The following is a 22,890-nucleotide window of genomic DNA, read 5'->3' on the forward strand; positions in this document are numbered from 1 at the left end:
TTAAAGTGAGGCAGAGCCACTTCAAAAATGCGCGATAAGAACTCGGCTCTTGGCCAAGTCCGCCCTTCACACAGCTGGATTGGGTCTGGGGCAGCTAATGTCCCTTGGCAGCTCTGAGCTGCGAGGATGAGCTTTTAAACAAAGTCAAGTTGGCGGCTCTTCCCCCTCAGGGAGCTGAGTCTTTAATGCTGAAAAATGTAGAAAGGAGACTTAAGAAAACTATTTTCACAGAGCAAAGCGGGAGCCTCCGGGAGCTGGCTACAACGGGGAGAATTCAACAGCTACCCGTTCACTGCTGAAGCCCTACGTGACCTTCAACCTCTGACCCCGCGCCCTGCACAGTGTTTCCTGCGCAGCTTTCCGCCCCCGCCCCTCCGGCCGAGGGCTGGACCAAGGGGTGTAGGCGTGGCTCTAGGGCTGGCAGTTAGGGGAGGTGCCTGTTAGGGGCGGGTCTCGCGAGGGGCGGGATTTGAGGAGGCATCCCGGCATTGGACTGCTGGTTCTAGGCGGGGCCTAGCGCCGGGCTTGTTTGGGCGGGGCTGGGCGTTAGTTGCCGCCTCCGGGTAACTGGGCTCTGGCAGCCAAACCTCTGGAGGCCGCGGGCGGCCAGCGGGCCTGCAGTAGATCCCGGATCCGGAATTCCTCGGGCAGGACCGGAATCAGGATCGGCCCTGCCCCAAACCGAGTCTGCGAGGAACTCGAGAACTTGGATTGGGAAATCCCGGAACCCGGATCAACAAACCCCAGAACCCGGAATTTAGATCGGAAAGTCCCGGAGCACGGATCGCGGAGCGGACTCGACACGGAGTCCGGAGCCCGGATCGCGACAGCGCCGGACGGGACGGAGCGATGTCGGGCCGTGGCGCGGGCGGGTTCCCGCTGCCTCCGCTGAGTCCTGGTGGCGGCGCCGTTGCCGCGGCCCTGGGAGCGCCGCCTCCGCCAGCGGGACCCGGCATGCTGCCCGGACCGGCGCTTAGGGGGCCAGGGCCGGCCGGAGGCGTGGGGGGCCCCGGGGCCGCCGCCTTCCGCCCCATGGGCCCCGCGGGCCCCGCGGCGCAGTACCAGGTGAGCCGCGTGGATGGGCGGGCGGCCCCGCGAGCACGCCCGGGGCTGCGGGCGATGGGGGGCCTCGAGTGAGGGCCCCGGGGCGGCCGCCTTGACACAGGGCACAGGGGCCCAGCGTGCGGAGTGCGCGGGACTTGGTGGAGGGCAAGGCCGGGTGGCGGGGCAGTTGGGGGAGAGGGTAAGAGCGACCGTGGGATGGAGGGAGGCTCTGGAGGCTTTCTTAGAACAGGGATTCTGAGTAACTGAGAGATGGAGGAATCGGAGCCAGTGAGCTGTGAGCGAGTGGGCTGAGAAGTCTAGTGTAGATCTAGTGTAGATCTAGTGTAGTCTGGTGTAGCTTTTAGGGTAGGGGGATCAGGGAAGTGCTGAGAAAGTTTTGCAAAAGGGCCCTCACTGAGAAACAAGGGTTACCCTGCATTGGCCTTGGTCCCACTCCAAGTCTGCGCTGTTTTTTTTCTAGTTGGGAACTGGCAGAGCTCTAGCGTGTCTGAGATGGCTCCCAGCTGCCGAGGAGGAGGAAGAAGGGCCTGGCTTCCCACGGCTTGGGAGGTCGAGCCTAGAGCGAGGGGATCTCAGCCTGTGCCAGGCGGGGTCTTCTCCAGGTCAGGACCCTGGCGCGGGATGGCTCTGGGTTTGAGTAGGGGTGGTGGCCGCCAGGCCTGAGGCGGAAAGCCCAGCCCACTCTGGGCAAACTCTCTTTTTGGCTCTCCGCTGGTGTCCTAGTGTCCAGGGGTAGATCGGTCTGCAGGAGCGGAGAGGCTCCACTGAACCCTGCTGGTCTAGGGCTGGAGGAGCCTGGGAGAGTTGCTTCAAAGAGTTCTGACCCCTTTGGAGTTTGGCTTAAAGAGAGAACTTCTCAGGTTGCAGCTTCAAAGGCCATTGAGAGACAGAGACTCTATCCTTACGGCCTGACCCTGCTGGGGGAGCTCCTCAGTCGTTTCCCACCCCCCTCCAGTGCGATGTTTCTGGTTGCTCCAGAATGCTTGGGAATGGTCCCCATCCTTTTTCCCACTCTCTCTCCACCTTTATTTCATCTTTAGGTTCTAACAACGCCATAGCCCACCCAACCCATGTGCCTCAGCATGTGGCACTGGCTTCTTCGCTCATCTCCCAGGGAGGTTGGGGCTTGCTCTGCTCCCACCTCATATCTCCAGGTAGCGGCTGCACAGTGGATCCTCATAGAAGAGGGTGTGCATATCTGCCCCCCCACCCCCCGCCGGAGCTCTTGATTCCTCACTTTCTAAAGAGATGCCTAACTGGGGACAGTGATTGTCCCTTCTTGTTCCTCATTCTCCCTCCTCCCTGTAAAAACAAAAAGTGTCTGGGTATTGACGGAGATAGACCTGGTCCCAAGGACTCCATCGTTTCCATCCTGCTTTCCCATTTGGGGATTCATGGGTCCAAGGTGATGCTGAGGGGTCCTTGCATGAGTCATTCCAGCCCCTGGGCCAGCTGGCTAAGGACTGGCCTTGGATTCTCCCTGTGGGCCTTTGGCCTGAGAAGGATCTAAGGAAGAGATAGAAGCCTCTCTGGTGTCTTCTGCTCGAAACCCATGGGCCATGTGGCCTGGGAAGAGCCCGCGGAGAGAACAGGTTGCACAGTCCTATATAGGGAGTGCTCTTGGGCCAGTGGCAAGGTCCAGCCAACTGGCTAGGTGGCCCCAGGCTGCTAGGGTTGGGGACCAAGGGGAAGACACTGAGTCTCTGCTTCCACAGGCTTCCTATCCCACCAGCTTTCCTTTTCTTTTTAAGATTTTATTTATTTGAAAGAGAGCATAAGTGGGGGTGGTCAGGGGTGAGAAGCAGACTCCCCGCTGAGCAGGGAGCCTGACTTGGGGCTCAGTCCCAGGACCCTGGGATCATGACCTGAGCCAAAAGCAGTAGCTTAACCGACTGAGCCACTCAGGTGTTTTTGTCACCTCCTCCCCCTCCTCTCCCAGGGAGGTCCAGAGGGAGAGGGAGGACCCGGTTCACTCTGGCTCAGTTCGAGGAAGATGGTGCTTGGCCTCTTTGCAAGTCCAGCTGTGTGACTTCAGGAGATGGGGCGTGAGATCTGAGGAGCAAAGGGGTTTCTGTCGGGGCACATGAGCTAGAAGAGCCAGGGTTTCGGGGCCCAATTGGGCAACTAGGGGAGCCCCTGGAAAGAAGGGAAGTGATGACCCTCCTCCCTCCACATCGTGGTTCTAGCCATGTCCGTACTCAACAGAGGAGCTTAAGGAAAACAAGAAATGAAAAAAACAAAACCTGAAGAAGCACAGATTGTCGGGTTCACTCCAAAGTTCAAAATATGTTCTACTCACGGAGGGCTATGTTCTCTTCTCTCAGGCCCAGCCACCTGCCCCTGCTGTCTCGGGTGTGGAGGCAGAGGCCCACCTAGGGTGTGGGCTGGTGCCGGGCTGTGGGGAGGACGCTGTCGCACGCTTCCGAGGTTCAGGGCACTGAGCCAGGCCTGCCCAGTTCTGCTGCAGGCGGGGACTTAACAGAGCTTGGAGAGACCTGATATGTGTGTGTGTGTGTGTGTGTTTTGTTTTGTTGTCGTTTTGTTTTTCCTCTTGGGTTTTTTTATTTTGAAGAGGAGTTACTGGTGCTTCAAAGAGCAGGTGTGGAGCTTGGCAGGACCAAGCTGGGACTTTGTGAGCTGTAAGCAACCTTCCCCTGGGCCCCTTCTCTCTCTTGGGAGAAGCTGGGGGCCCTGGGCAAGCAGGAGGAGGGGGTAGCTCTGTGCCTGGGAAGTCGGGAGCCCATGTCTGGGAGGAGCCTATTCCAGGCCCTGTCTGTGCCTCCTTGACTTGGGACTTCCTGCCACAGGAGCACCTGCCCAGGAGGGATGGGTGGTGCCCGGGAGGTTTTGTGAACGCCCTAGTGAGTAGCTTCCTGCCCTAGTGAGTGGCTTCCCAGCGACCCCGGGGACCCAGGGGCAGGAGCTCGCTCTGCGCAGATCGCCCTGCTCCATTTGTTCCTCCCCTCCAGGCTCGGGGTGGGGAAAATACGGCCAGGATGTCTGGGGCCTGGGCTTACAGCTGTGGCCACACCGGGGTTTTTTTCTGTAATCTCCGGCCGTGGCTCATTAAGGCTGAGAAATAAAAAATGGGCTGTCTTTCACCTTTCAACAGCCCAGATGAATCTTTTCCTGACGAGGAGAAATTGTGGCAGGACTCCTGAGGCTCCAGAGTCCCCTGTGTTTAACTCCATTCTCCCAGATGCTTGTCCCACTGCCGCCTTTTTTCCCCTGCCCTACATCTCTGGTCAGGAGTCTGGCCCTCTGTGCTGAAAACAGGAGTTCAGGGCTAGATGAAAAAGTAGGGGAAGCATCTCCTCTCCATGATACTGGGCCAGGGGTTGGCGGGGAGGTCCTCTGATTTGGTACAAGTCCCCACCCAGCCTGGCTTGGTTGGGTAGTTGTGCTGGTTGCATAATCTGGGCCCTGGGGCCAGCCCTGAGAAGCTGCCAGGGACAGTGTGTGCAAGGCAGAGCCGCCAAACAGGCCTTGCAGGCAGCAGCTGTGGGAGGGGGGCAAGGGGCCCGGGGAACTCCCAGAAATGTTGGGGAACTGGACCTTGGTGGGAAATCCTTCTGCAGGCTTCTACAGAAGCTGTTTCTGTCACCTAGATTCCTGGTGACCCTATGCCTGATCTTGTATCCGAGGATAATCTCATCTCTGTTCTCCAGTTTAGGACCGTGTGGGCTGAATTCAGGCTCAGTTTTCCCCAGCAGCCAGGTGGTACCTGGACCCCAGACGGAGGCTCTCCCAGAGGCCACCCAGGAGCCACAGCTTTCCTCTCAGGGTCTTCTGGCTTCAGGGTGGGGAGCAGAGCAGTAGGGAGGTAGAGAGAAGGGTCCAGGTCTGGGTTGTAAGGAGGGGCCATATGGTGACCAGATGGTCTCCGGACTCTGCTGAGGCCACCCCCACCAGTCGGGACATGCTCCAAGCCATCCTGCTGGAATAGCTCACCTAGGGGGCCACTGCCTGATGGGCACGCCAGCCCCTTGGACCATCTTCCTCCCCTTGGTCACACTGCTGGGCTAGTGCTAGGAGATGGCTGTTGGGGTTTGCCTACTACTATCACACTGTACCTCTCCACCTGGCTGGGACCTGGCTTGGATGGGAGTGCTTGGTGGGGCCACATGAAGCGATCAGGAGTGCCTCCTACCCCTCTGGTCCCAGGGAGCAGGGCATCGCCTGTGGGGCGGGGGCTAGAAGGTGGGGCTGGGCCCTGAGACACTCCCACAGGCCCTTCCATCTCCTCTCAGGCGGGCTTTCGTCCCACCCCCTGGGTTCCGGCAGGCCCCATTTGCTGGCACAGATGCCAGGGCGGGGGATGGGGGCAGGGCAGGTGTGGTTTATATTTCTCCTCTCAGGCACCTGCTCCCCTTTGTTCCTGGCCCTCCACCCCAGGCTCTGTGGTGTGCTGCTTTGGGCCTGACCCGGCCCAGGAGAAGGATGGAGAGAATGGGTTACGGACCCCATGGGGCCCTACCACTGACCTATGCACCCCCATTGGCTTGCTTCCCCCAGCGGCCTGGTATGTCACCAGGGAGCCGGATGCCCATGGCTGGCTTGCAGGTGGGACCTCCCGCTGGATCCCCCTTCGGCACAGCCGCTGCACTTCGACCTGGGATGCCACCCACCATGATGGACCCGTTCCGCAAACGCCTGCTTGTGCCCCAGGCCCAGCCCCCAATGCCTGCCCAGCGCCGGGGGTAAGACCGTCCGATTTCTCCTCCCTCCACCCAGCTCAGCTACAGTGGTGACAGAGTCCTAAGAGCTCTGATCTGCCTGTTGGGCACGCCATCAGGCATGAAGTTGGGGAGGAAGACTCCTGGCTTTTCTTGAGGAGAGTCCTAGGGGCTGGAGGGATGGGTGTGGGGGAGGTGTGTTTGGATCACCGATGTCTTGAGTTTTTGTCCTCCCCAGGTTGAAGAGGAGGAAGATGGCAGATAAGGTTCTACCTCAGCGAGTGAGTATGTTGGGCAGGGGCCCAGGAAGCCTGCCCAGTAGCTGGTGGACTATGGGTGCAACCAGGCTCCCCCAATCCTGGGATGGAGGAGCAAGGAGCCGGAGATGCAGCAGAAACAAGTTGAATTCCTCCCTTCCTCCAGATTCGGGAGCTTGTCCCAGAGTCTCAGGCGTACATGGATCTCTTGGCTTTTGAGCGGAAGCTGGACCAGACCATTGCCCGAAAGCGGATGGAGATCCAAGAGGCCATCAAAAAGCCTCTGACGGTGTGTGTGCAGCCCTGGCCAGCCCTGGGCTTTCCCAGACTTCTCTGTATCTCCTTGGTCTTGTTTTCCGGGGGCCAAGTACGGGGCTGCGATTTCTCACGCTGCTGGCCGCAGCCCATTAGTGGAGCATGAACTCAGTTTAACATGATGGGACCAGGATGTTTTTAACAAAAGAGAAAAATAGAAATTATGATACTTCACAGTAGTGTAGTAATTACCATAGAAGTATCATTTAGTGACATTTTGTTTCAGATGTTTATATATGTGGATTGTGGGTCAGGATTTAAAATGTAAATGTTATCGATCATGGTCAGAAGTTTGCAGGGCAAGACTAGAGGGTAGATAGGGACAGTTCCTGTCTCCCCACCCCCGCCACCTTTTTAAAAATAATCTAGAACATTCCCCTGAGTGATGAAAGCTTCCAGAGACAAGGATACTTTGGGGCCATGATGGGTGTCTGAGTTGCATTGTGAGCTGGAGACTTCAGATTTGCCTGACAGCAAATCCTCTATGTCCCTGTCACACCACCGATCCCAGTGTTGGAATTGTTGGTCGCCCATCTGTCCCCCGCAGAACTGTGAGTTCCTTCCAGTCTGGGACCGGGATTTTTGGCTCCTGATTTCTGGTGCCTGACGGGGTGCCTGCCCATCTACACTCAGTATTGATGTTGAATGAATTCAGACAAGAAGGTTGAGTAGCATTGTTCCCAGCATGTTGTCTCACTTCTAGCTGGCTGTCTTTCTCTCTAGCAAAAACGAAAGCTGCGGATCTATATTTCCAATACGTTCAGTCCCAGCAAGGCAGAAGGTGACACTGCGGGGACCACAGGGCCCCCCGGGGGAACCCCCGCAGGGGACAAAGTGGCTTCCTGGGAACTCCGAGTGGAGGGAAAACTGCTGGATGATGTGAGTTGGGGAAAGGCGGTGTCTGGAGGGGAGGTGGCCTGTGTGGGGTAGAGACTGGGCCAGACACTGAGGCGCTTCAGGAGAAATCCTGCCTGAGGGAGAGGGCTCTGCTCGGGGTCACAGCTCCAGGCCTCTTTGAGGTTGGAGGGTGAAGATCTGTTTGGTTGTTACCAAAGTGGTTATCCTGCAGGTGGCAGTGAGGCATCTTGAGGAAGGGGGTGCCCCTTTCTAATTCAGACCCTGTTGGCTGCCAGCTGGGCTGCACCCAGAGTCCTTTCTGGGCACCCGGTCTCCTTGCTTCTTTGGGGGCCCCCGAATCTCCAGTACCCTGAGCCTGAGAGTTGAAATAGTCCTCTCGTCGAGGGCTTTACCTGGGTCAGGTCTGAGAGCCCCGCAGCACCCCCTGCTTACACCCATGACCGTTCCCCAGCCCAGCAAACAGAAGAGGAAGTTTTCTTCGTTCTTCAAGAGCCTCGTCATTGAGCTGGACAAGGAGCTGTATGGACCTGACAACCACCTGGTGGAGGTGAGAGGCCCTGGGGTGTGGGGAGCACAGGCTGACATGCTGTTGGGGGTCAGAGAAGCGGCCTTGGTCCCTTGGAGGGCCAAGCGTGTACACCCTGCCCACTCCCTTGGTGACGAGGTCTGCTCCCCTCCTCCCTGTCAGTGGCACCGGATGCCCACCACCCAGGAGACTGATGGCTTCCAGGTGAAACGACCCGGAGACCTCAACGTCAAGTGCACCCTCCTGCTCATGCTGGATCATCAGGTGACACGTGTCTGAGGCCACAGGGAGTGCTCTTGGGGAAGGGGGGCAAGTTCCTGTTGTACACCCTTCCTATCCTTCCACTTCGGTTTCTCCCACGAACACAGCCCCACCCCCTGACTCCCCTCTGTGCATCTCCAGCCTCCCCAGTACAAGTTGGACCCCCGACTGGCAAGGCTGCTGGGGGTGCACACACAGACCAGGGCGGCCATCATGCAGGCCCTATGGCTTTATATCAAACACAACCAGCTGCAGGACGGGCATGAGCGCGAGTACATCAACTGCAACCGGTACTTCCGCCAGGTGAGTGTGGACCTCCTCACGCCCTGCCCCACCCCCTGCTCCACAGCCCCTGCTGGGCAGGTTCCTGGCCACCTTCTCCACACTGACCCTGGGATGGTGCACTTCCCTCTGTGCCCTCAAAGGCATCACCGAGCCTTTGGTACTCTCTAGATCTTCAGTTGTGGCCGCCTTCGTTTCTCCGAGATTCCCATGAAGCTGGCTGGGTTGCTGCAGCATCCAGACCCCATTGTCATCAACCATGTCATTAGGTAAAAGAGCCTTCCCATCCTCCTCTTCCCATTTCAGAGCCCTTTACCTTTGGCTTGATCTAAAAGCCAAAGAGAAGTAGCATGTTTGGTTTCTTGCTTGCTGAGCGTGTGTAGGTTTGGCCCAGGTTGGTGGGATGAACATAGCTGTAAGCTTAGTCTTCCCCTCCTGTGTCCTGCCTGCAGTGTAGACCCTAACGACCAAAAGAAGACCGCATGTTATGACATCGACGTGGAGGTGGACGACCCACTGAAGGCCCAGATGAGCAATTTTCTGGCCTCTACCACCAATCAGCAGGAGATTGCTTCCCTTGATATTAAGGTGGGCCCTCAGCCCCTCCAGCCTCTGGGATCCAGGATGGGGGTGGGCCGGCTCTGTTGGGCATTTCTGCATGTGAGCACCTTGCAGTAGTATCTGAGTCCGGACTGATACACAGACTCTCTTCTCCAGATCCATGAGACCATTGAGTCCATCAACCAGCTGAAGACCCAGAGGGATTTCATGCTCAGCTTTAGCACTGACCCTCAGGACTTCATCCAGGAATGGCTCCGCTCCCAGCGCCGAGACCTCAAGGTGTGGTCCCCATCCTGAGGTTGATCCCAGGCTAGGGATGTTTACCCAAGTCACAACTTCCGCTTCTTGGGGCCAACTCGTGCAGGGGTGGGCACAGTGCTGCACGCAACTCTCCTCCTGGCTCTCTGCAGATCATCACTGATGTGATCGGGAATCCGGAGGAGGAGAGACGAGCTGCTTTCTACCATCAGCCATGGGCCCAGGAAGCAGTGGGGAGGCACATTTTTGCCAAGGTGAGGCTCTGCCCTGTGTGCCCTCTTGAGCTCCTGAGCAGCAGAGTCCTGAGCCACTCGTCTCTGCTCTCTCCCCCCAGGTGCAGCAGCGAAGGCAGGAACTGGAACAGGTGCTGGGAATCCGCTTGACCTAACTGCTCAGGGATCCCCTCCTCTGCTGGGAAGGGGACCACCCTCTGGGGTCACAGACACATAGGCTAAGGATGGGATGAGGGGTGCTTCTTGTCCCCCTCTGCTCCCCAGCTATAGTTTCATAAATGTAGTGCTAGGATTCCTTGTTGCTTGGTCCCCAAAGCCTTATACTTTTTACTTTGGCTTTAAATGGGTTCTCCAGAGGTGCCTCCTCTGCTCCCTGCAGGCAGGCCGGCCCCAGTCGGTCCGCTGGAGGCTATGCTTTGATTGACATTGTCATGGAGACCTTTCAGACCCAGGCTCGCTGGCTTTGCTTGTTTACAGACCCCCTTGGGGCCAGTGTCCGAGCTGGCTCTGGGGAGCTGGGTGAGGGAGAGGAGCACAGCTCACTCTTCCTGGCCTTTCTAAACCAAAGTTCTTTGCCATTCCTACCAGCCCAGCCTTGCTGCTGGTTTTTCCTTTTCTTTGGGTATTTGCACTATGTGGGAAGCAGGTTTTTCTATGCGGGAGCCACTTTTTTTGTACAGGGGTAAGTTGGGGTTTTCAGGGAGCCCTGTTTGGTGCCTCCTTCTGTTTTTCCTCAATCTATGCAAGCGGCTCTGGCCGCCATCATCTCCTCAGACGCCAGAGGCCTGCCAGCCCAGCTCTTGAGCCCAGGGTGGTAGAGCCACCTCGGAGGGGGCTCCAGTTCTCTGGCATGGCCTGAGGTACGGGTGTGCGTGCTTGGTGGAGGGCGGGGGGGGATGTGAGGGGGCAGGTGGGAAGGACTGTTGCTGCCCTTCAGAGCTTGGTAGAAGGGTGGACCCCAGGGCTTGGCAAGTGCCACTTCTGGCAGGTTTGGAAATTTCCAAATAAATCCTTGTTTATTGGTGGTACCCGGACCTGGTCATTCAACAGTGTGGCCACTCAGTAACAGACTAAAGTCCTTAAGGGCTTGTCCTGCAGAGCTTTATTTGAGGGATCCACAGAGAAAACAAGCACCTCACTTCCACAGCTTCTTGATAGACATATTTTTCTCACTGTCCTTCTGCATGACCTGGAGAGAGAAAGCATTCAGTTATAAATGGAATAATGAACACATGCTCTGGCCCCCCTGCTCAAAACCCCATCTGCAAGGGTAGAGAGACGGGAGGCCTCTACCTTGGCGACAGCCATCTCGAAGTCCTCCTGGGTGACGTGGACCCGCCGCTCCCGCAAGGCGTACATGCCGGCTTCGGTGCACACACCCTGAGCAAAGAAGGGAAGCCAGACACTGCTGCTGTATCCCAGAAGCCACAGCTTTCTGCCTTAGCCCCCCTTTCCTTGGGCCCTCTGGTTACCTTCACTTCAGCCCCTGATGCTCCAGGCATGAGCTCAGCGATTTTCCGCAGGTTGATCCCCCGGGTCAGGTTCATTTTCCGAGAATGAATCTTTAAGATGTCCAGCCGGGCCTAGAGAAGGGGGAGAGAGGGAAAGCCTGAGCCCTGCAGCCTACCCCCACAGCCAGAGCCACTTCCAGCTCTGCCCCTCACAGACCTCCTCATTGGGGGGTGGGAATTCAATTTTTCTGTCGATGCGCCCAGGGCGAAGCAGAGCGGAGTCCAGGATGTCAATCCTATTCGTGGCCATGATAACCTGAGTGGAGAAAGGGGGTGGTGGCGGCATTAGCTAAGCCTTTCCTCAGGCTGCACCTTGCCCAGGGCCTTCCCTTGGACGCCACCTTACCTTGATATTCTTGGTGGCCTCAAAGCCATCGAGCTGGTTGAGCAGCTCCAGCATCGTCCGCTGCACCTCACTGTCCCCTCCAGAACCCCCCTCTAGCCGTGAGGAGCCAATGGAGTCAATTTCGTCCATGAAGATGATAGACGGAGCATGTTCTCGCGCCATGACAAACAGCTCCCTCACCATCCTTGCCCCTGTGCAGAGGCCAAGCTGGCATTACGGAGGCAATGAGCTCCCTACCCTCACCTCCACCCCCTTACTTCTGCTTGGTTTTCATGTTTCTGCCCATAGTTACCTTCCCCAATGAATTTCTGTACCAATTCAGAGCCAGAAACGCGAATAAAGGTGCAGTCTGTATGATGAGCCACAGCCCGGGCCAACAGTGTCTTCCCAGTGCCTGGGGGTCCATACAGCAGCACCCCCTAGAGAGAAATAGCAGGACTCAGAGCAGAAGCCAGTCCCATTACACTAGGGAACATGTATCAAGTGTTCACTCTGGGCTATACCCTGTGCTTGATGCCACAGGTATAAAAAAATGAATGTCGAGGTCCTTCCTAGTGCTTTTCTCTGAGCTACTGCAGTACCCTGGCAGCACTCCTCCGAGCCCCTCTTCCCTGGGGAGGGCCAGCGCAAGTGGGGTCTCCTTACAGGGGAGTGACACCGCCCCTGGGGCAGGATGTGCCAGTAACAGCGTGACCCTTCCACACAACTCTCGCTTCTCACCTTGGGCTGCGCAATGCCCAGCGCTTCAAAGAGCTCAGGATGCTTGACAGGCAGCTCGATCACTTCTTTGATCTCCTTAATCTGCTTGTCCAGTCCACCGATCATCTCATAGGTTGAATCTGGCACCTTTTCCACCATCATCAGTGACACCAGTGGGTCCACCTTGTTGGGCAAGATCTTGTGCAGAGTGTAGCTGTCGTTTCTTAGAGCCACGCGGCAATTGGGTGTCACCTGGGCAAGGGGAGAGTTTCAGGAAGTGATGTGGCAAGAGCTGAGCCCAGCCTCCCACCTCACCTGCTGCACTCACGTCATTGATGTCGATGTTCTTGTCCACATCTACAACAAACTTGCCTTCTGGATGCACCTAAAGAAACGAGGGCTCATGACCTTTCCTGACAGTCACCGAACCATCCACCTTGCCCAGGAAGACCCATGAGCCTAAAATAACAAAACAGTGTCCTGGCAAGACTACACCCAGAAGCATGAGAATGCACAGGGCATTGGGCTGCTCCCTGGAGGCCATGGTGCCTTTACCTTAACCAACACTTTTTTCTTATCCATGGCCCGGACTACTTCCCCCACGTAGGAGCCCTGTTCCTGCAGCAGCTGGAGCTCTTCCCGCAGTAAGCGAACTGGATGGGAAACAGACATAATGGTCACCCAGCTTCTCTGATGTCCCCTCTCCTACGACTCAATTCAACAGGCATGAATGAAGCACTGTTCTGAAGTTTTAGAAGAACACAAAATAAGGTCAAAATTTAAGTCTCTAAAGGGATTACAATGTAGCTCGGGAGAGGCATGCATGTGAACAGCCAAGTAACAGTGCAAAGCATAGCCTCAGACTCCATGAAAAATAAGCACCGAACGTGAAGGCTCAGTTTAGGGAGATTCGAACAGTCAGACCTCGGACAGACTGTCCAAATGCAGCCTTCCCATCTTTCCCTCCTCACCTTTTGCATTAAGCTCATTCCTCTGTGCCTGCAGCCTCCGGAGATTTTGGCTCTTATCATTTACAATCAGCTATGGAGAACAAGAAACAGAGCAGAAAACACTAGGAGGTTAAGCTCTTGGCCAAGATCCTCACAGGCTGGTATGAGCTGAGTGACAAGAGCACAGGGCACCTGCACGTTCCAGATTGTCCAGTAGGATCCTAAGGACTCTGTCCTTACTTCCAAGAGTCTCTTTGGGGCCTAGGGCAGCCATCAAAAAAGGCTAGCTGTCCTAACACACTGCTCCAGGAATAATAAGCCTTAACAGAGAAAACTTAAGCTGCCTCACGTAGTCAATTTCTTGTGAGGCAATGACATGGTAGACGGGGAAGATCACTGAGTCCAAAGCCTAAGTTCTAATTCCACTGTTGCCAAATTAACAGGTAAGTAAAACTAAGGGAAGCCACTTAAAACGTCAAGATCTGTTACCAAACTGTAAGCAAATATAGCATTACCTGCCCTGCCTCTTTTCTGGACTACTGTGGAGGACAAATAACACCACATGTAAGAGCACTCAAAAAATGATAAACCTCATATGATAGCTGCAAATGTACCAGGAGTTTAGAAATTGCCCTTGTGACTTTCCTTCCTCCAATGTATGTATTTTCCTTATTGCTAGAGTCCCTGCTCCCTCTTTAGGCTGGAGCACTGCGCTGCCCAATTCCTTTTCACTAAGTCCCAAGAAATCAGCATTATACAGATTGGGCAGTTCTGTCTCCCTCCCACTCTCACCCTGCCCCAACCGAAGCGGGCTAAATCTCAAGAGAACCTTCGTGTTCCCTTACAAAACCAACTCTCACATTCAGACTACTTCTAGACGGAATTTGGCTAAGAGTACCTTTTAGGTTAAAACTTAAAGTTTTCACGATGTCTAATAAACTTCGAAGACTTTTTACCTTCAAAGGGGTGGGAGCTGAGAAAAACAAGAGACTTAACTTCATATACTTCCTATAGCTACCAGTTACTTCTTTTATTGCGCCCCCCAGTGGAACTAAATGGATTTATAGAAACACACTCCATCAATCCATCCCTCGTCTAGCTACCTGTGGACATCGAGTCCGTCCTCACCTGGAGTTCTTCAATCTTGGACAGGTAATACTGGCGGAGTCCACTGCCTGCCTTCCCCTCTTCCAGCTCCATCTGAAAACACAGTGTAATTATAAAACAGGCCAACAAATTTTCAAGGGAAAAACCCACTTGCAGCTTGGGCTTTAGAGGAATGATCTGGGTACGAATACCTCAGTCCATCTCTAACTAACTCCACTTCCCCGTGACTAAACTAAAAGCAGAATGAGAATGCCGCCTACCTCCTAAGACTTCCAGGAGAATCAAGAGACAACAATACACGGGAGCGCTTTGTAGCGATTCAAGCGCTATAAAAACCCGAGGTACCCTTGCTAGAGGTGGAGCCACCTGGAGGAACAGGGCCCTACGTCCTGCGACTCGCGGACGAGCCGGTTCCCGTCCCCATCGTTCCCCTCACTCCCTCCGCTTCCACAGGGTCTTCTTCTCCCGGCCCTGCTCTGACCCGCCGGGGGCGGCGCTGACACAGCAGATCCGGTCCCAGGCACGGCCCAGTCTGGATGGGCCCACCCACCCCCGACCCATCCAACCCACCCCCGACCCATCCAACCCACCCGACCCTGCTGCCCCGGCCGGCGGGCCACCTCAGATCACGCCTGCTTCGCATCGAGCCCCCATCCCCGCCCGGCCGCTGCAGCCGCCATACCTGCTCCGGTCCGTCAAGCGCCATCTTTCCTCTCTCACGGAGACCGCCGGCATCCGAGGCGCTTTGGCGCGCAGGCGCAAAAGCAGGGGCTTGGAGTCCGGCGACCCTAGAAGAGAAGAATTCCGGGTCAATGGGAGGGGTGTGCGTCGAGACAATTACAAAAACAGAGGCCATGATAGGAAGGTGGCTACGCGAGGTCAGTAGCTTGGAAAGGGGTGAAAAGACCACAGAACTACTAAATGTTGCTCTCTAGGAACTCGGTTTTAGTTCAGGTAACCTGCTCACCTTGTCCCACCTTCCAACTTCCAATACTTGAGAGTATAGTCAAGAATTTGCGGCCACACTCAAAATGGCGGAAACGTGGAGGCGGGGACGCAAGTGGAAGCGGACGTACGTGTGCTGTCCACATGTGCTTCTGCCAGAGTGGTGAAAAGGGCCCTGGTTCACGGTGTTTGCAGAGTTAGGTAGGGAACGGAGAGCGGAATTTAGTGGTCCAGAAGGTCCGGAACGAGACGTCCCAGTTTTTACTCTGTCCCCAGACCGAGTGACACTCCCCCCGTTTCACCATGGGCAAGAAGGGCAAGGTCGGGAAGAGCCGGCGGGACAAGTTCTATCACCTGGCGAAGGAGACCGGTGAGTTAGTGTCCTCGCCGTCTGCGAGCGAACGAGTGACCTTTTCGATTCTCTCCCCCCTTCCCAAATATTGAGTTCCTGTTCCCCAGAAGGGGTGGTGGGTTGTGAAGCTGCATAAATCACCCTGGGAAAGCGCCCCACCGAGTTTAACATTTTGTCGGGTGCCCCCAGGTTACCGCTCCCGTTCCGCTTTCAAGCTGATCCAGTTGAATCGCCGCTTTCAGTTCCTGCAGAAAGCTCGAGCCTTGCTGGACCTGTGTGCTGCGCCAGGGGGATGGTGGGTAACACCCGGCACCTGTGGCTCTTCATGGCTGCTTTCTGGGTTCCGGCGTTGGATGACTGAGGGTTGCTTTGGGGGAGGGAGGGTGGGATACAGTAATACCAGTCTCAAATTTCTCCCTAGAGGTAGGTCTCAGAAAAAAGGTCTGAAACTTGTACATTATATGCTCCAGCCACTGCACTTGGTAGCGGTTCTTAATACGGATGGTGAGAGAGCATATTGCCAACGGAGGGGGACAACAGTCCTGGATTACTTTAACTGGTATTACTTTCTTATAGGTTGCAGGTGGCTGCTAAGTTTATGCCTGTATCCAGCCTTATTGTAGGTGAGTAACAGGTGGGCCCTCCCTGACTGTGAAGGGGTTGGGAGAGTGAGGTACTAATTGCGTTCTACATTTCCTTTTTCCTTGCTTGAGGCAGCCTTTTGGAACTCTCTGACCTGATTTCTTCCAGGAGTGGACCTGGTTCCAATCAAGCCTCTTCCCAATGTGGTGACACTCCAGGAGGACATCACGACAGAACGCTGTAGGCAGGTAATAGGAATCTCTTTTCCCGTCTGCTTTATATGCAGACACTCATGTCTCTCCCTCTCACCAAATGCTCTGGAGGCAAGCTTTTTCAGTTTAACACGCCTTGAGCAGTGCCTGCATCGTCTGTATGACAAGGCCCATGACACCCTTAGGCTCCAGTGCAGGCTTTATTTAATCGGTAATAAGGTGTTTGGAATTGGAATAAGTGCAGAGATATTGTTGAAATTTTTTTCAATAGGAAAGGGCTCACTAATAGACTGTAAGCTCCGTGAAGACAGACGTGAGTTGTTGTTTTTCAATTGTTGCATCCAGTGCCTGGCACAGGATTTGGCCTGCGGTGGGCATTGAGCAAATGCCCACGTGGACAAATGGCTGAACGATAGCTGTTGCTGTGGTTGTTTTTTTTCCGTATAGGCCCTGAGAAAGGAACTGAAGACCTGGAAAGTTGATGTCGTGCTCAATGATGGGGCCCCCAACGTTGGGGCTAGCTGGGTCCATGATGCTTACTCACAAGGTGCTGAGAGTGGGGGGCATGGAGAGGAGGGTGGATGTGCGCTTGCCACTCGGGCTGCAGAGGTTCTCAAACTAATTGTCTCCCTCCCACAGCCCATTTGACACTGATGGCTCTGCGTTTGGCTTGTGATTTTCTGGCCCGTGGAGGCTGCTTCATCACAAAGGTTTTTCGTTCCCGTGACTATCAGCCTCTACTGTGGATCTTTCAGCAACTCTTCCGCCGTGTCCAGGCCACTAAGCCCCAAGCCTCTCGACATGAATCTGCAGAGATCTTTGTTGTTTGCCAAGGTGGGCATCACTTTTTCTTTCTCATGAGTTGGTTTCTTAGACACCAAAGCATACTTTCCTTTTTTTTTTTTTTTTAAGATTTTATTTATTTGACAGAGATCACAAGTAGGCAGAGAGGGGTAAGCAGGCTTCCCGCTGAGCAGAGAGCCCGACGCAGGGCTCGATCCCAGGACCCTGAGATCGTGACCTGAGTCGAAGGCAGATGCTTAACCCACTGAGCCACCCAGGTGCCCCAAAAGCATTCTTACTTATACACCCTATCATCTTAGGATTCCTGGCTCCTGACAAGGTTGACAGTAAATTCTTTGACCCCAAGTTTGCCTTCAAGGAGGTCGAAGTTCAGGCCAAGACTGTTACCGAGTTGGTGACTAAGAAGAAGCCAAAGGTGTGTTTGGGGAATGGGGCCACTCTCAGGTCTTGGAGTTCAGGGGAACTTGGGCCTGGTGCATCCTGCACACACCTTAAGAAAGGACTTCTCAACCTTCCTTCTTTCCCTCCCTAAGGCTGAGGGTTATGCTGAGGGCGATCTCACACTCTACCACCGTACTTCAGTCGCTGACTTCCTCCGGGCTGCCAACCCTGTTGACTTCCTCTCCAAAGCCAGCGAAGTGAGTCCTCAGATTGGAGGGGTGCAGGGAAGCTCCAGAAACATGTCCCTGAAATAATCCCGACTCCTTTCCTTTCACCCAAACAGATCTCACTGGATGATGAAGACTTGGCCCAGCATCCAGCTACCACCGAGGACATCCAGGCGTGTTGTCAGGATATCAAAGTGCTGGGGCGCAAGGAGCTCAGGTATGCCATGGGGTGAGCACAGGTGCCCGGAGCCCCCAAGGCAGGGAAGGGCCTTTGAAGACACAGCAGCATTTTTCTTCCTGAGGAGACGATGTGAGGAATTCACCCAGCGCTGGATATTGGGGAACAGGATGCGCTTGTGTTAGAGATTTGGGAGGGGGGCCTATAAAGGGGACGGGGCAAAGAGGGAAGCGTCAGGGTCAGTCATGGTATTTCTGGGGCAGGTCCCTCCTGAACTGGAGAACAAAGCTTCGGCGATACGTGGCTAAGAAGCTGAAGGAGCAAGCGAAGGCCCTGGACATCAGGTGCGCCGGGAATCCGCGCAGGGTGGGGGTCGGCTGGGGTCGGCGGCGTGTGTGAGGAAAGAACCAAACTGCCGGTGCTGTTCTGTCAGCCTCAGTTCCGGAGAGGAGGAGGAGGGTGAGGAGGAGTCCAAGGCTGGAACTGGGCAGCCGCTCTCTAAGGAGGACGAAGAGGAGGAACAATTAAACCAGACCCTGGCGGAGATGAAGGCGCAGGAGGTGGCAGAATTAAAGAGGTGAGAGGAGCGGGGAAGAGCTCGGGGAACGGGAACCCCCACCACAGAGTTCCTCAGGGTGTGAAGATGCGGGAAGAGGATGGAGGCACAGATGGGGAATCCTGAGAGCTAGGGCAGGTTGAATTCCTCAAATTGTCCGCTCAGGAAGAAAAAGAAGCTGCTGCGTGAGCAGAGAAAACAGCGGGAGCGTGTGGAGCTGAAGATGGATCTTCCCGGGGTTTCTATTGCGGATGAGGGGGAGACTGGCATGTTCTCCCTGCGCACCATCCGGGGTCACCAGGTGAGGCGGGCTGAGGGCAGATCGAGGAGACAGGACCGCCTGCTTGCTATGAGGATGGGGCGGGGGGTGTTGCATTGGATTTTTTTTTTTTTTATTTGACAGAGATCACAAGTAGGCAGAGCAGCAGGTGGGGGTGGGGTGGGCTGGGGAAGCAGGCTTCCCGCTGAGCAGGGAGCCCGATGCGGGGCTCGATCCCAGGACCCTGAGATCGTGACCTGAGCCGGAGGCAGAGCCTTAACCCACTGAGCCACCCAGGCGCCCCGGATTTTTTTTTGAAGTGTGCTGAGTGTTTACAGCTTGTAGTTCCTGTGTTCATCTGTGAAGGGTGACTCTTCCAGTGAGAGGAGACTGGGCAGAATAAACCTGAGTTTTGTGCCTGAAAGGCCAGGAAGAAACACACACCTGAAACAATGAGATGAGGAATATTTAGGAGTGTGCTGTGGATGTATTGTTGTGGAAGCTAGAACATTAGAACCAAGAGGCCCTCTCTGCAGGAAGCGTGGGTTCTAGCGGATGCAGCCACCAGGGTCCCGGGGATGCCGGGATGTGTGATGGAGGGTTTTCCTCAGAGGAGGGCTCAGTGGGACCAGGTTCCCCGAGACCAGGTTAGCCCCTTGCTGCTATAGGCTGCTGCTCCTGATTAAAGCAGCATCAACAAGCAAAATGAACTTCTGAGCCTCCGGCGGGAATGGGAAACCGGGTACTCTTTGTTAGGAGAACAGCAAAGAGAGCGTAGTGGTTCTGCAGTAGACCACTTGGGTCATTCTTTGCCTTAGTTTTCTCGTGTGTAGAGAATGATAGAACCTACTGACTATAGAGTTTTGGGGAGGAATTTTTAAAAAGAGGGTTTAGGTGTAATCCTTCGTAATGTGGTGAACTCTGAAGAACTACTAGGTAGCTGTTATGAGGAAGTAAATTTTGAGGCTGATAGTTTTTAAGTGAAATAATTGTTCGATGTGTATCGCCTGGATTCCTATATTCAGTGGAAACAACATTTATAGGTCCTTTATTCTCAGGTGATTTTTTTGTTGTTGTTTTCTCTCATCATGTGCTTCCTGAGAGTAATTTTTTAAAAAAAACCAATGTTTTAGACTATTTTAAGACTGGACAGTATACAGGCTTGAGGTGTTTATCTCTAAGCCTATTCTGCTACCACTGGAGAGAAGACAGCCAAGTGAGCTAGGTCAGTGACCTGGCTTTGAATGGACTTTTTGGGAAGATTTCTTCCTAAAGGGGCGCCTGAGTGGCTTAGTCAGTTAAGCCTCTGCCTTTGGCTTGAGTCATGATCCCAGATTCCTGCGATCAAGCCCTGTACTGGGCTCCCTGCTCCGCGGGGAGCCTGCCTCTCCCTCTTGCTCCCCTTGTGCTTGTGCTTGTGTGCGCTCACTTTGTAAAATCAATCTTTAAAAAAAAAAAACATTTTAGAGAGTGAGCACATGTGCACCCCACAGTGGGGGGAGGGCAGACTCTCAAGCAGACTCCCCTCTGGCAAGGAGCCCGATGTGGGGCCTGACCTCACAATCCCTAAGATCATGACCTGAGCGAACACCAAGAGTCGGACCCCGCCAGCTAAGCCAACGGTACCCCTAGAGTGGGATTTTTTTTTTTTTAATTTTTTTAAAAAATTATTTATTTATTTGCCAGAGAGAGAGATTACACACAAGCAGGCAGGGAGGCAGGCAGAGGCAAGGAAAGAAACAGGTTCCCCGCCAAGCAAGGAGCCCGATGTGGGACTTGATCCTAGGACTTTGGGATCATGACCTGAGCCGAAGGCAGAGCCACCCAGGCATCCCGGGATGTTTTATTTTTAAGTTTTTGTCAGCACAGCAGGGGGAGCAGAGGGAGAAGCAGACTTCCCACTGAGCAGGGAGCCTGATGGGGGGGCTTGATCCCAGGACCCTGGAATCATGACCTGAGCCGAAGGCAGACACTTAACCGAGCCACCCAGGCGCCCTGAATGGATGTTTCATGCACTTAGCCCATCACGTCCCTGTCTGTATTTGCCAGTGTATTTTCAAACGTTGCTAAGATAACAGATACAGGGGAAAAAGTGGTATATGCCTCCTGAGAACCCTTGACCTCTTTCGCTGTCAAATGCCAGCTGTTGGAGGCGGTCACACAAGGGGATATGAGTGCTGCAGACACATTTCTGTCCGATCTGCCAAGAGATGACATCTACGTGTCCGATGTTGAGGACGACGACGACGACGCATCTCTGGAGAGTGACCTGGATCCAGAGGAGTTGGCTGGAGTTGGAGGATCTCAGCATCTAAAGGACCAAAAGCGGTAAGTGGGGGGTCTGTGCAAGCAGAGGCCTTGACGCCTTCCGCGTGAGCCCTGAGGCAGAGCTGGGCACAGGGGTCGCCAGAGGGAGTTGGAGAGCAAGTCCCCCCGCCCCCACCCACCGTCCTTGGGTCTACAGTGTACGATTTGCTGAAGTAGAAGATGACAAAAAAGAAGAGGAAGAAGAAGAGAATCCACTGCTGATACCGCTGGAGGAAAAGACGGTAGCGCAGGAAGAACAAGCCAGTCTGTGGTTCTCTAAGGTAGGAAGAGGTTTGGGGGCCCAGACAGACAAGGAATTCGTAGGAGACCGGTGGCTGAGTCTTCCCCTCTCCCAGGATGGCTTCAGTGGGATCGAGGATGATGCTGACGAGGCGCTGGAGATCCGGCAGGCCCAGCTACTGTCTGAGAGCCGTCGGAAGGGGCGACAGCAGGGGCCACCACCACTTCCCAGTCTGAAGACCGAGAAGAAACCTCCCCAGGACCAGGAGGAAAACCCTAAGGGGCCAGAGGCTCTAGCGGCAGCCAAGACGGCCCCTGGGCCCGGCAAGGAAGGGGATGGCAGCTCGGACAGTGACAGCGACAGCAGCAGCGATGAAGAAAGGCGAGTGGCTGCAGCTGTTCTGACCCTCTCTCCGTGTTCAGGGTTTCCGTCCTTGGTTGTAGATACTTTTAAGAAAATAGTGATGATCTTGAATTAAGTGGTCTGTAGTATAGCCTGGGGGCCTTTCAGGAAGTTTCTCAAGTATGCAGTAGGAAGCGGGGTTGCCGTGAGGCAGGAGTGGGGCTGGGGACTGGCGGCACAGTGACATGGTCATCCCCCTTCTGCAGTTGGGAACCCAAGCGCAGGAAGAAGCGAAGCTGCGGGTCTAAGTCCGATGACGACGGGTTTGAAATTGTGCCTATCGAGGACCCAGGTTAGCTCAGTACCTTAGGAAATAGGAGGGGACGGCGGAAGTCTGGGTTGGAATGGAGCTTTGACTTTCCCCTTTCCTCCCTAGCGAAACATCAGGTACTAGACCCTGAAGGCCTGGCCCTAGGTGCTCTCATTGCCTCTTCCAAAAAGGCTAAGCGGGATCTCATAGATGACTCCTTCAGCCGGTAAGGGGGCCAGGAAATCCCGACAGGCGGCCCTGGAGGGGGCTGAGTCAGGGGCGTGATTTCAGGGCCGCTGTCCTCTCTATCTAGGTACGCATTTAATGAGGAGGAGGGGGAGCTTCCTGAGTGGTTTGTGCAAGAGGAAAAGCAGCACAGGTTCCGGCAGCTGCCTGTTGACAAGAAGGAGGTGGAACACTACCGCAGACGCTGGAGGGAGATCAACGCACGGCCCATCAAGAAAGTAGCCGAGGCTAAGGCCAGAAAGAAACGGAGGGTAAAGAGTGGGGCTGCCTGCTGCTCGAGTGCCGGGGCGGGAGTGGGGAGGAGTCTGCCTGACCGAGCACCCCGCCCCCCGCCCCGCCCCAGATGCTGAAGAAGCTGGAGCAAACCAAGAAGGCGGCAGAGGCTGTGGTGAACACCGTGGACATCTCAGAACGCGAGAAAGTGGCTCAGCTTCGGAGGTATAAAGGAGAGAGGGGTCACCCACAAAGGTACACGGGGCTAAAAAGGGTGGCTGGGAGCCTCTGACTGTTTCTTCCATTCACAGTCTCTACAAGAAGGCCGGGCTCGGCAAGGAGAAACGCCAAGTCACCTATGTGGTAGCCAAAAAAGGCGTGGGCCGCAAAGTGCGCCGGCCAGCTGGGGTCCGAGGCCACTTCAAGGTGGTGGACTCAAGGATGAAGAAGGACCAAAGAGCACAGCAAAGGAAAGAGCAGAAGAAAAAACACAGACGGAAGTGAGCAGAGCCACCAGGACCCCTGAGAAGACAGTGTGAGGACACGGAGGTGTGATTGCAGCCCCCCTGGTACCAGCTATAGGCTTCCTTGTGTCGGAGTCTGCTGGGAAGACAGGTGGGGTGCCTAGAACTCTCGCGGTGGTCCTGTGGGGTGAGGGAAGATGTTCCCCTGCCTGAAGGAAGGTCTTGGGCCATGTCCTGTTGATGCTGCTGTTGGCACCCCCCACCGGCCCCAAGCTCTCAGACTAGATGAACAGTCTCCTGAGGGGAAGGTCGGTGTTGGGAGTGGCAGTCACTCTTTCTGGGCAAGCTGGCCTCTCAGGCCTTCCC

General features: G+C 55.1%; 4 protein-coding genes across 5 annotated transcripts in view; 2 read left to right on the forward strand and 2 right to left on the reverse strand.

Moving 5' to 3' along the window:
• Window positions 1-591: 591 nt before the first annotated feature.
• SMARCD2 (SWI/SNF related, matrix associated, actin dependent regulator of chromatin, subfamily d, member 2) lies at window positions 592-10,318 on the forward strand. Its single transcript, XM_032870861.1, has 13 exons — window positions 592-1,065; window positions 5,581-5,765; window positions 5,980-6,022; window positions 6,165-6,287; window positions 7,037-7,192; window positions 7,623-7,718; window positions 7,860-7,961; window positions 8,100-8,261; window positions 8,412-8,509; window positions 8,693-8,828; window positions 8,958-9,080; window positions 9,212-9,313; window positions 9,394-10,318. Exons 1-13 carry the CDS (start codon window positions 850-852, stop codon window positions 9,445-9,447), a joined length of 1,596 nt encoding a protein of 531 aa, XP_032726752.1. The 5' UTR covers window positions 592-849; the 3' UTR covers window positions 9,448-10,318.
• A 53-nt stretch (window positions 10,319-10,371) lies between these two features.
• Window positions 10,372-14,705, reverse strand: PSMC5 (proteasome 26S subunit, ATPase 5). Of its 2 annotated transcripts, none has more exons than XM_032870863.1 (12): window positions 14,588-14,705; window positions 13,927-13,998; window positions 12,820-12,889; window positions 12,404-12,501; window positions 12,177-12,233; window positions 11,870-12,100; window positions 11,442-11,568; window positions 11,150-11,340; window positions 10,961-11,059; window positions 10,765-10,875; window positions 10,586-10,672; window positions 10,372-10,481 (listed from the first exon to the last, which is right to left on the reverse strand). In XM_032870863.1, the coding sequence occupies exons 1-12, from the start codon at window positions 14,609-14,611 to the stop codon at window positions 10,428-10,430; spliced, it is 1,221 nt and encodes a 406-aa protein (XP_032726754.1). In that variant the 5' UTR covers window positions 14,612-14,705; the 3' UTR covers window positions 10,372-10,427. The 2 variants fall into 2 exon arrangements, with proteins under 2 accessions (XP_032726754.1, XP_032726755.1); XM_032870864.1 differs by lacking the exon at window positions 14,588-14,705 and adding an exon at window positions 14,166-14,269.
• A 264-nt stretch (window positions 14,706-14,969) lies between these two features.
• FTSJ3 (FtsJ RNA 2'-O-methyltransferase 3) lies at window positions 14,970-22,796 on the forward strand. The gene is made up of 20 exons (XM_032870860.1): window positions 14,970-15,220; window positions 15,392-15,497; window positions 15,779-15,825; window positions 15,953-16,032; window positions 16,444-16,543; window positions 16,636-16,830; window positions 17,100-17,215; window positions 17,334-17,438; window positions 17,525-17,625; window positions 17,850-17,930; window positions 18,020-18,163; window positions 18,308-18,443; window positions 20,545-20,729; window positions 20,866-20,989; window positions 21,065-21,330; window positions 21,558-21,643; window positions 21,728-21,827; window positions 21,915-22,098; window positions 22,191-22,285; window positions 22,372-22,796. Exons 1-20 carry the CDS (start codon window positions 15,154-15,156, stop codon window positions 22,562-22,564), a joined length of 2,511 nt encoding a protein of 836 aa, XP_032726751.1. The 5' UTR covers window positions 14,970-15,153; the 3' UTR covers window positions 22,565-22,796.
• The window catches only part of DDX42 (DEAD-box helicase 42), a 42,217-nt gene continuing 40,894 nt past the window's right edge, over window positions 21,568-22,890 (reverse strand). The window contains exon 20 of the transcript XR_004384184.1: window positions 21,568-21,656. The gene's annotated coding sequence lies outside the window, so the exon portion shown is untranslated. The remainder of the gene's footprint in view (window positions 21,657-22,890) is intronic.

The sequence above is a fragment of the Lontra canadensis genome, unplaced genomic scaffold, assembly GCF_010015895.1.
Source record: "Lontra canadensis isolate GAN:19392208 unplaced genomic scaffold, GSC_riverotter_1.0 scaffold41, whole genome shotgun sequence".
Taxonomy (NCBI): Eukaryota; Metazoa; Chordata; class Mammalia; order Carnivora; family Mustelidae; genus Lontra; species Lontra canadensis.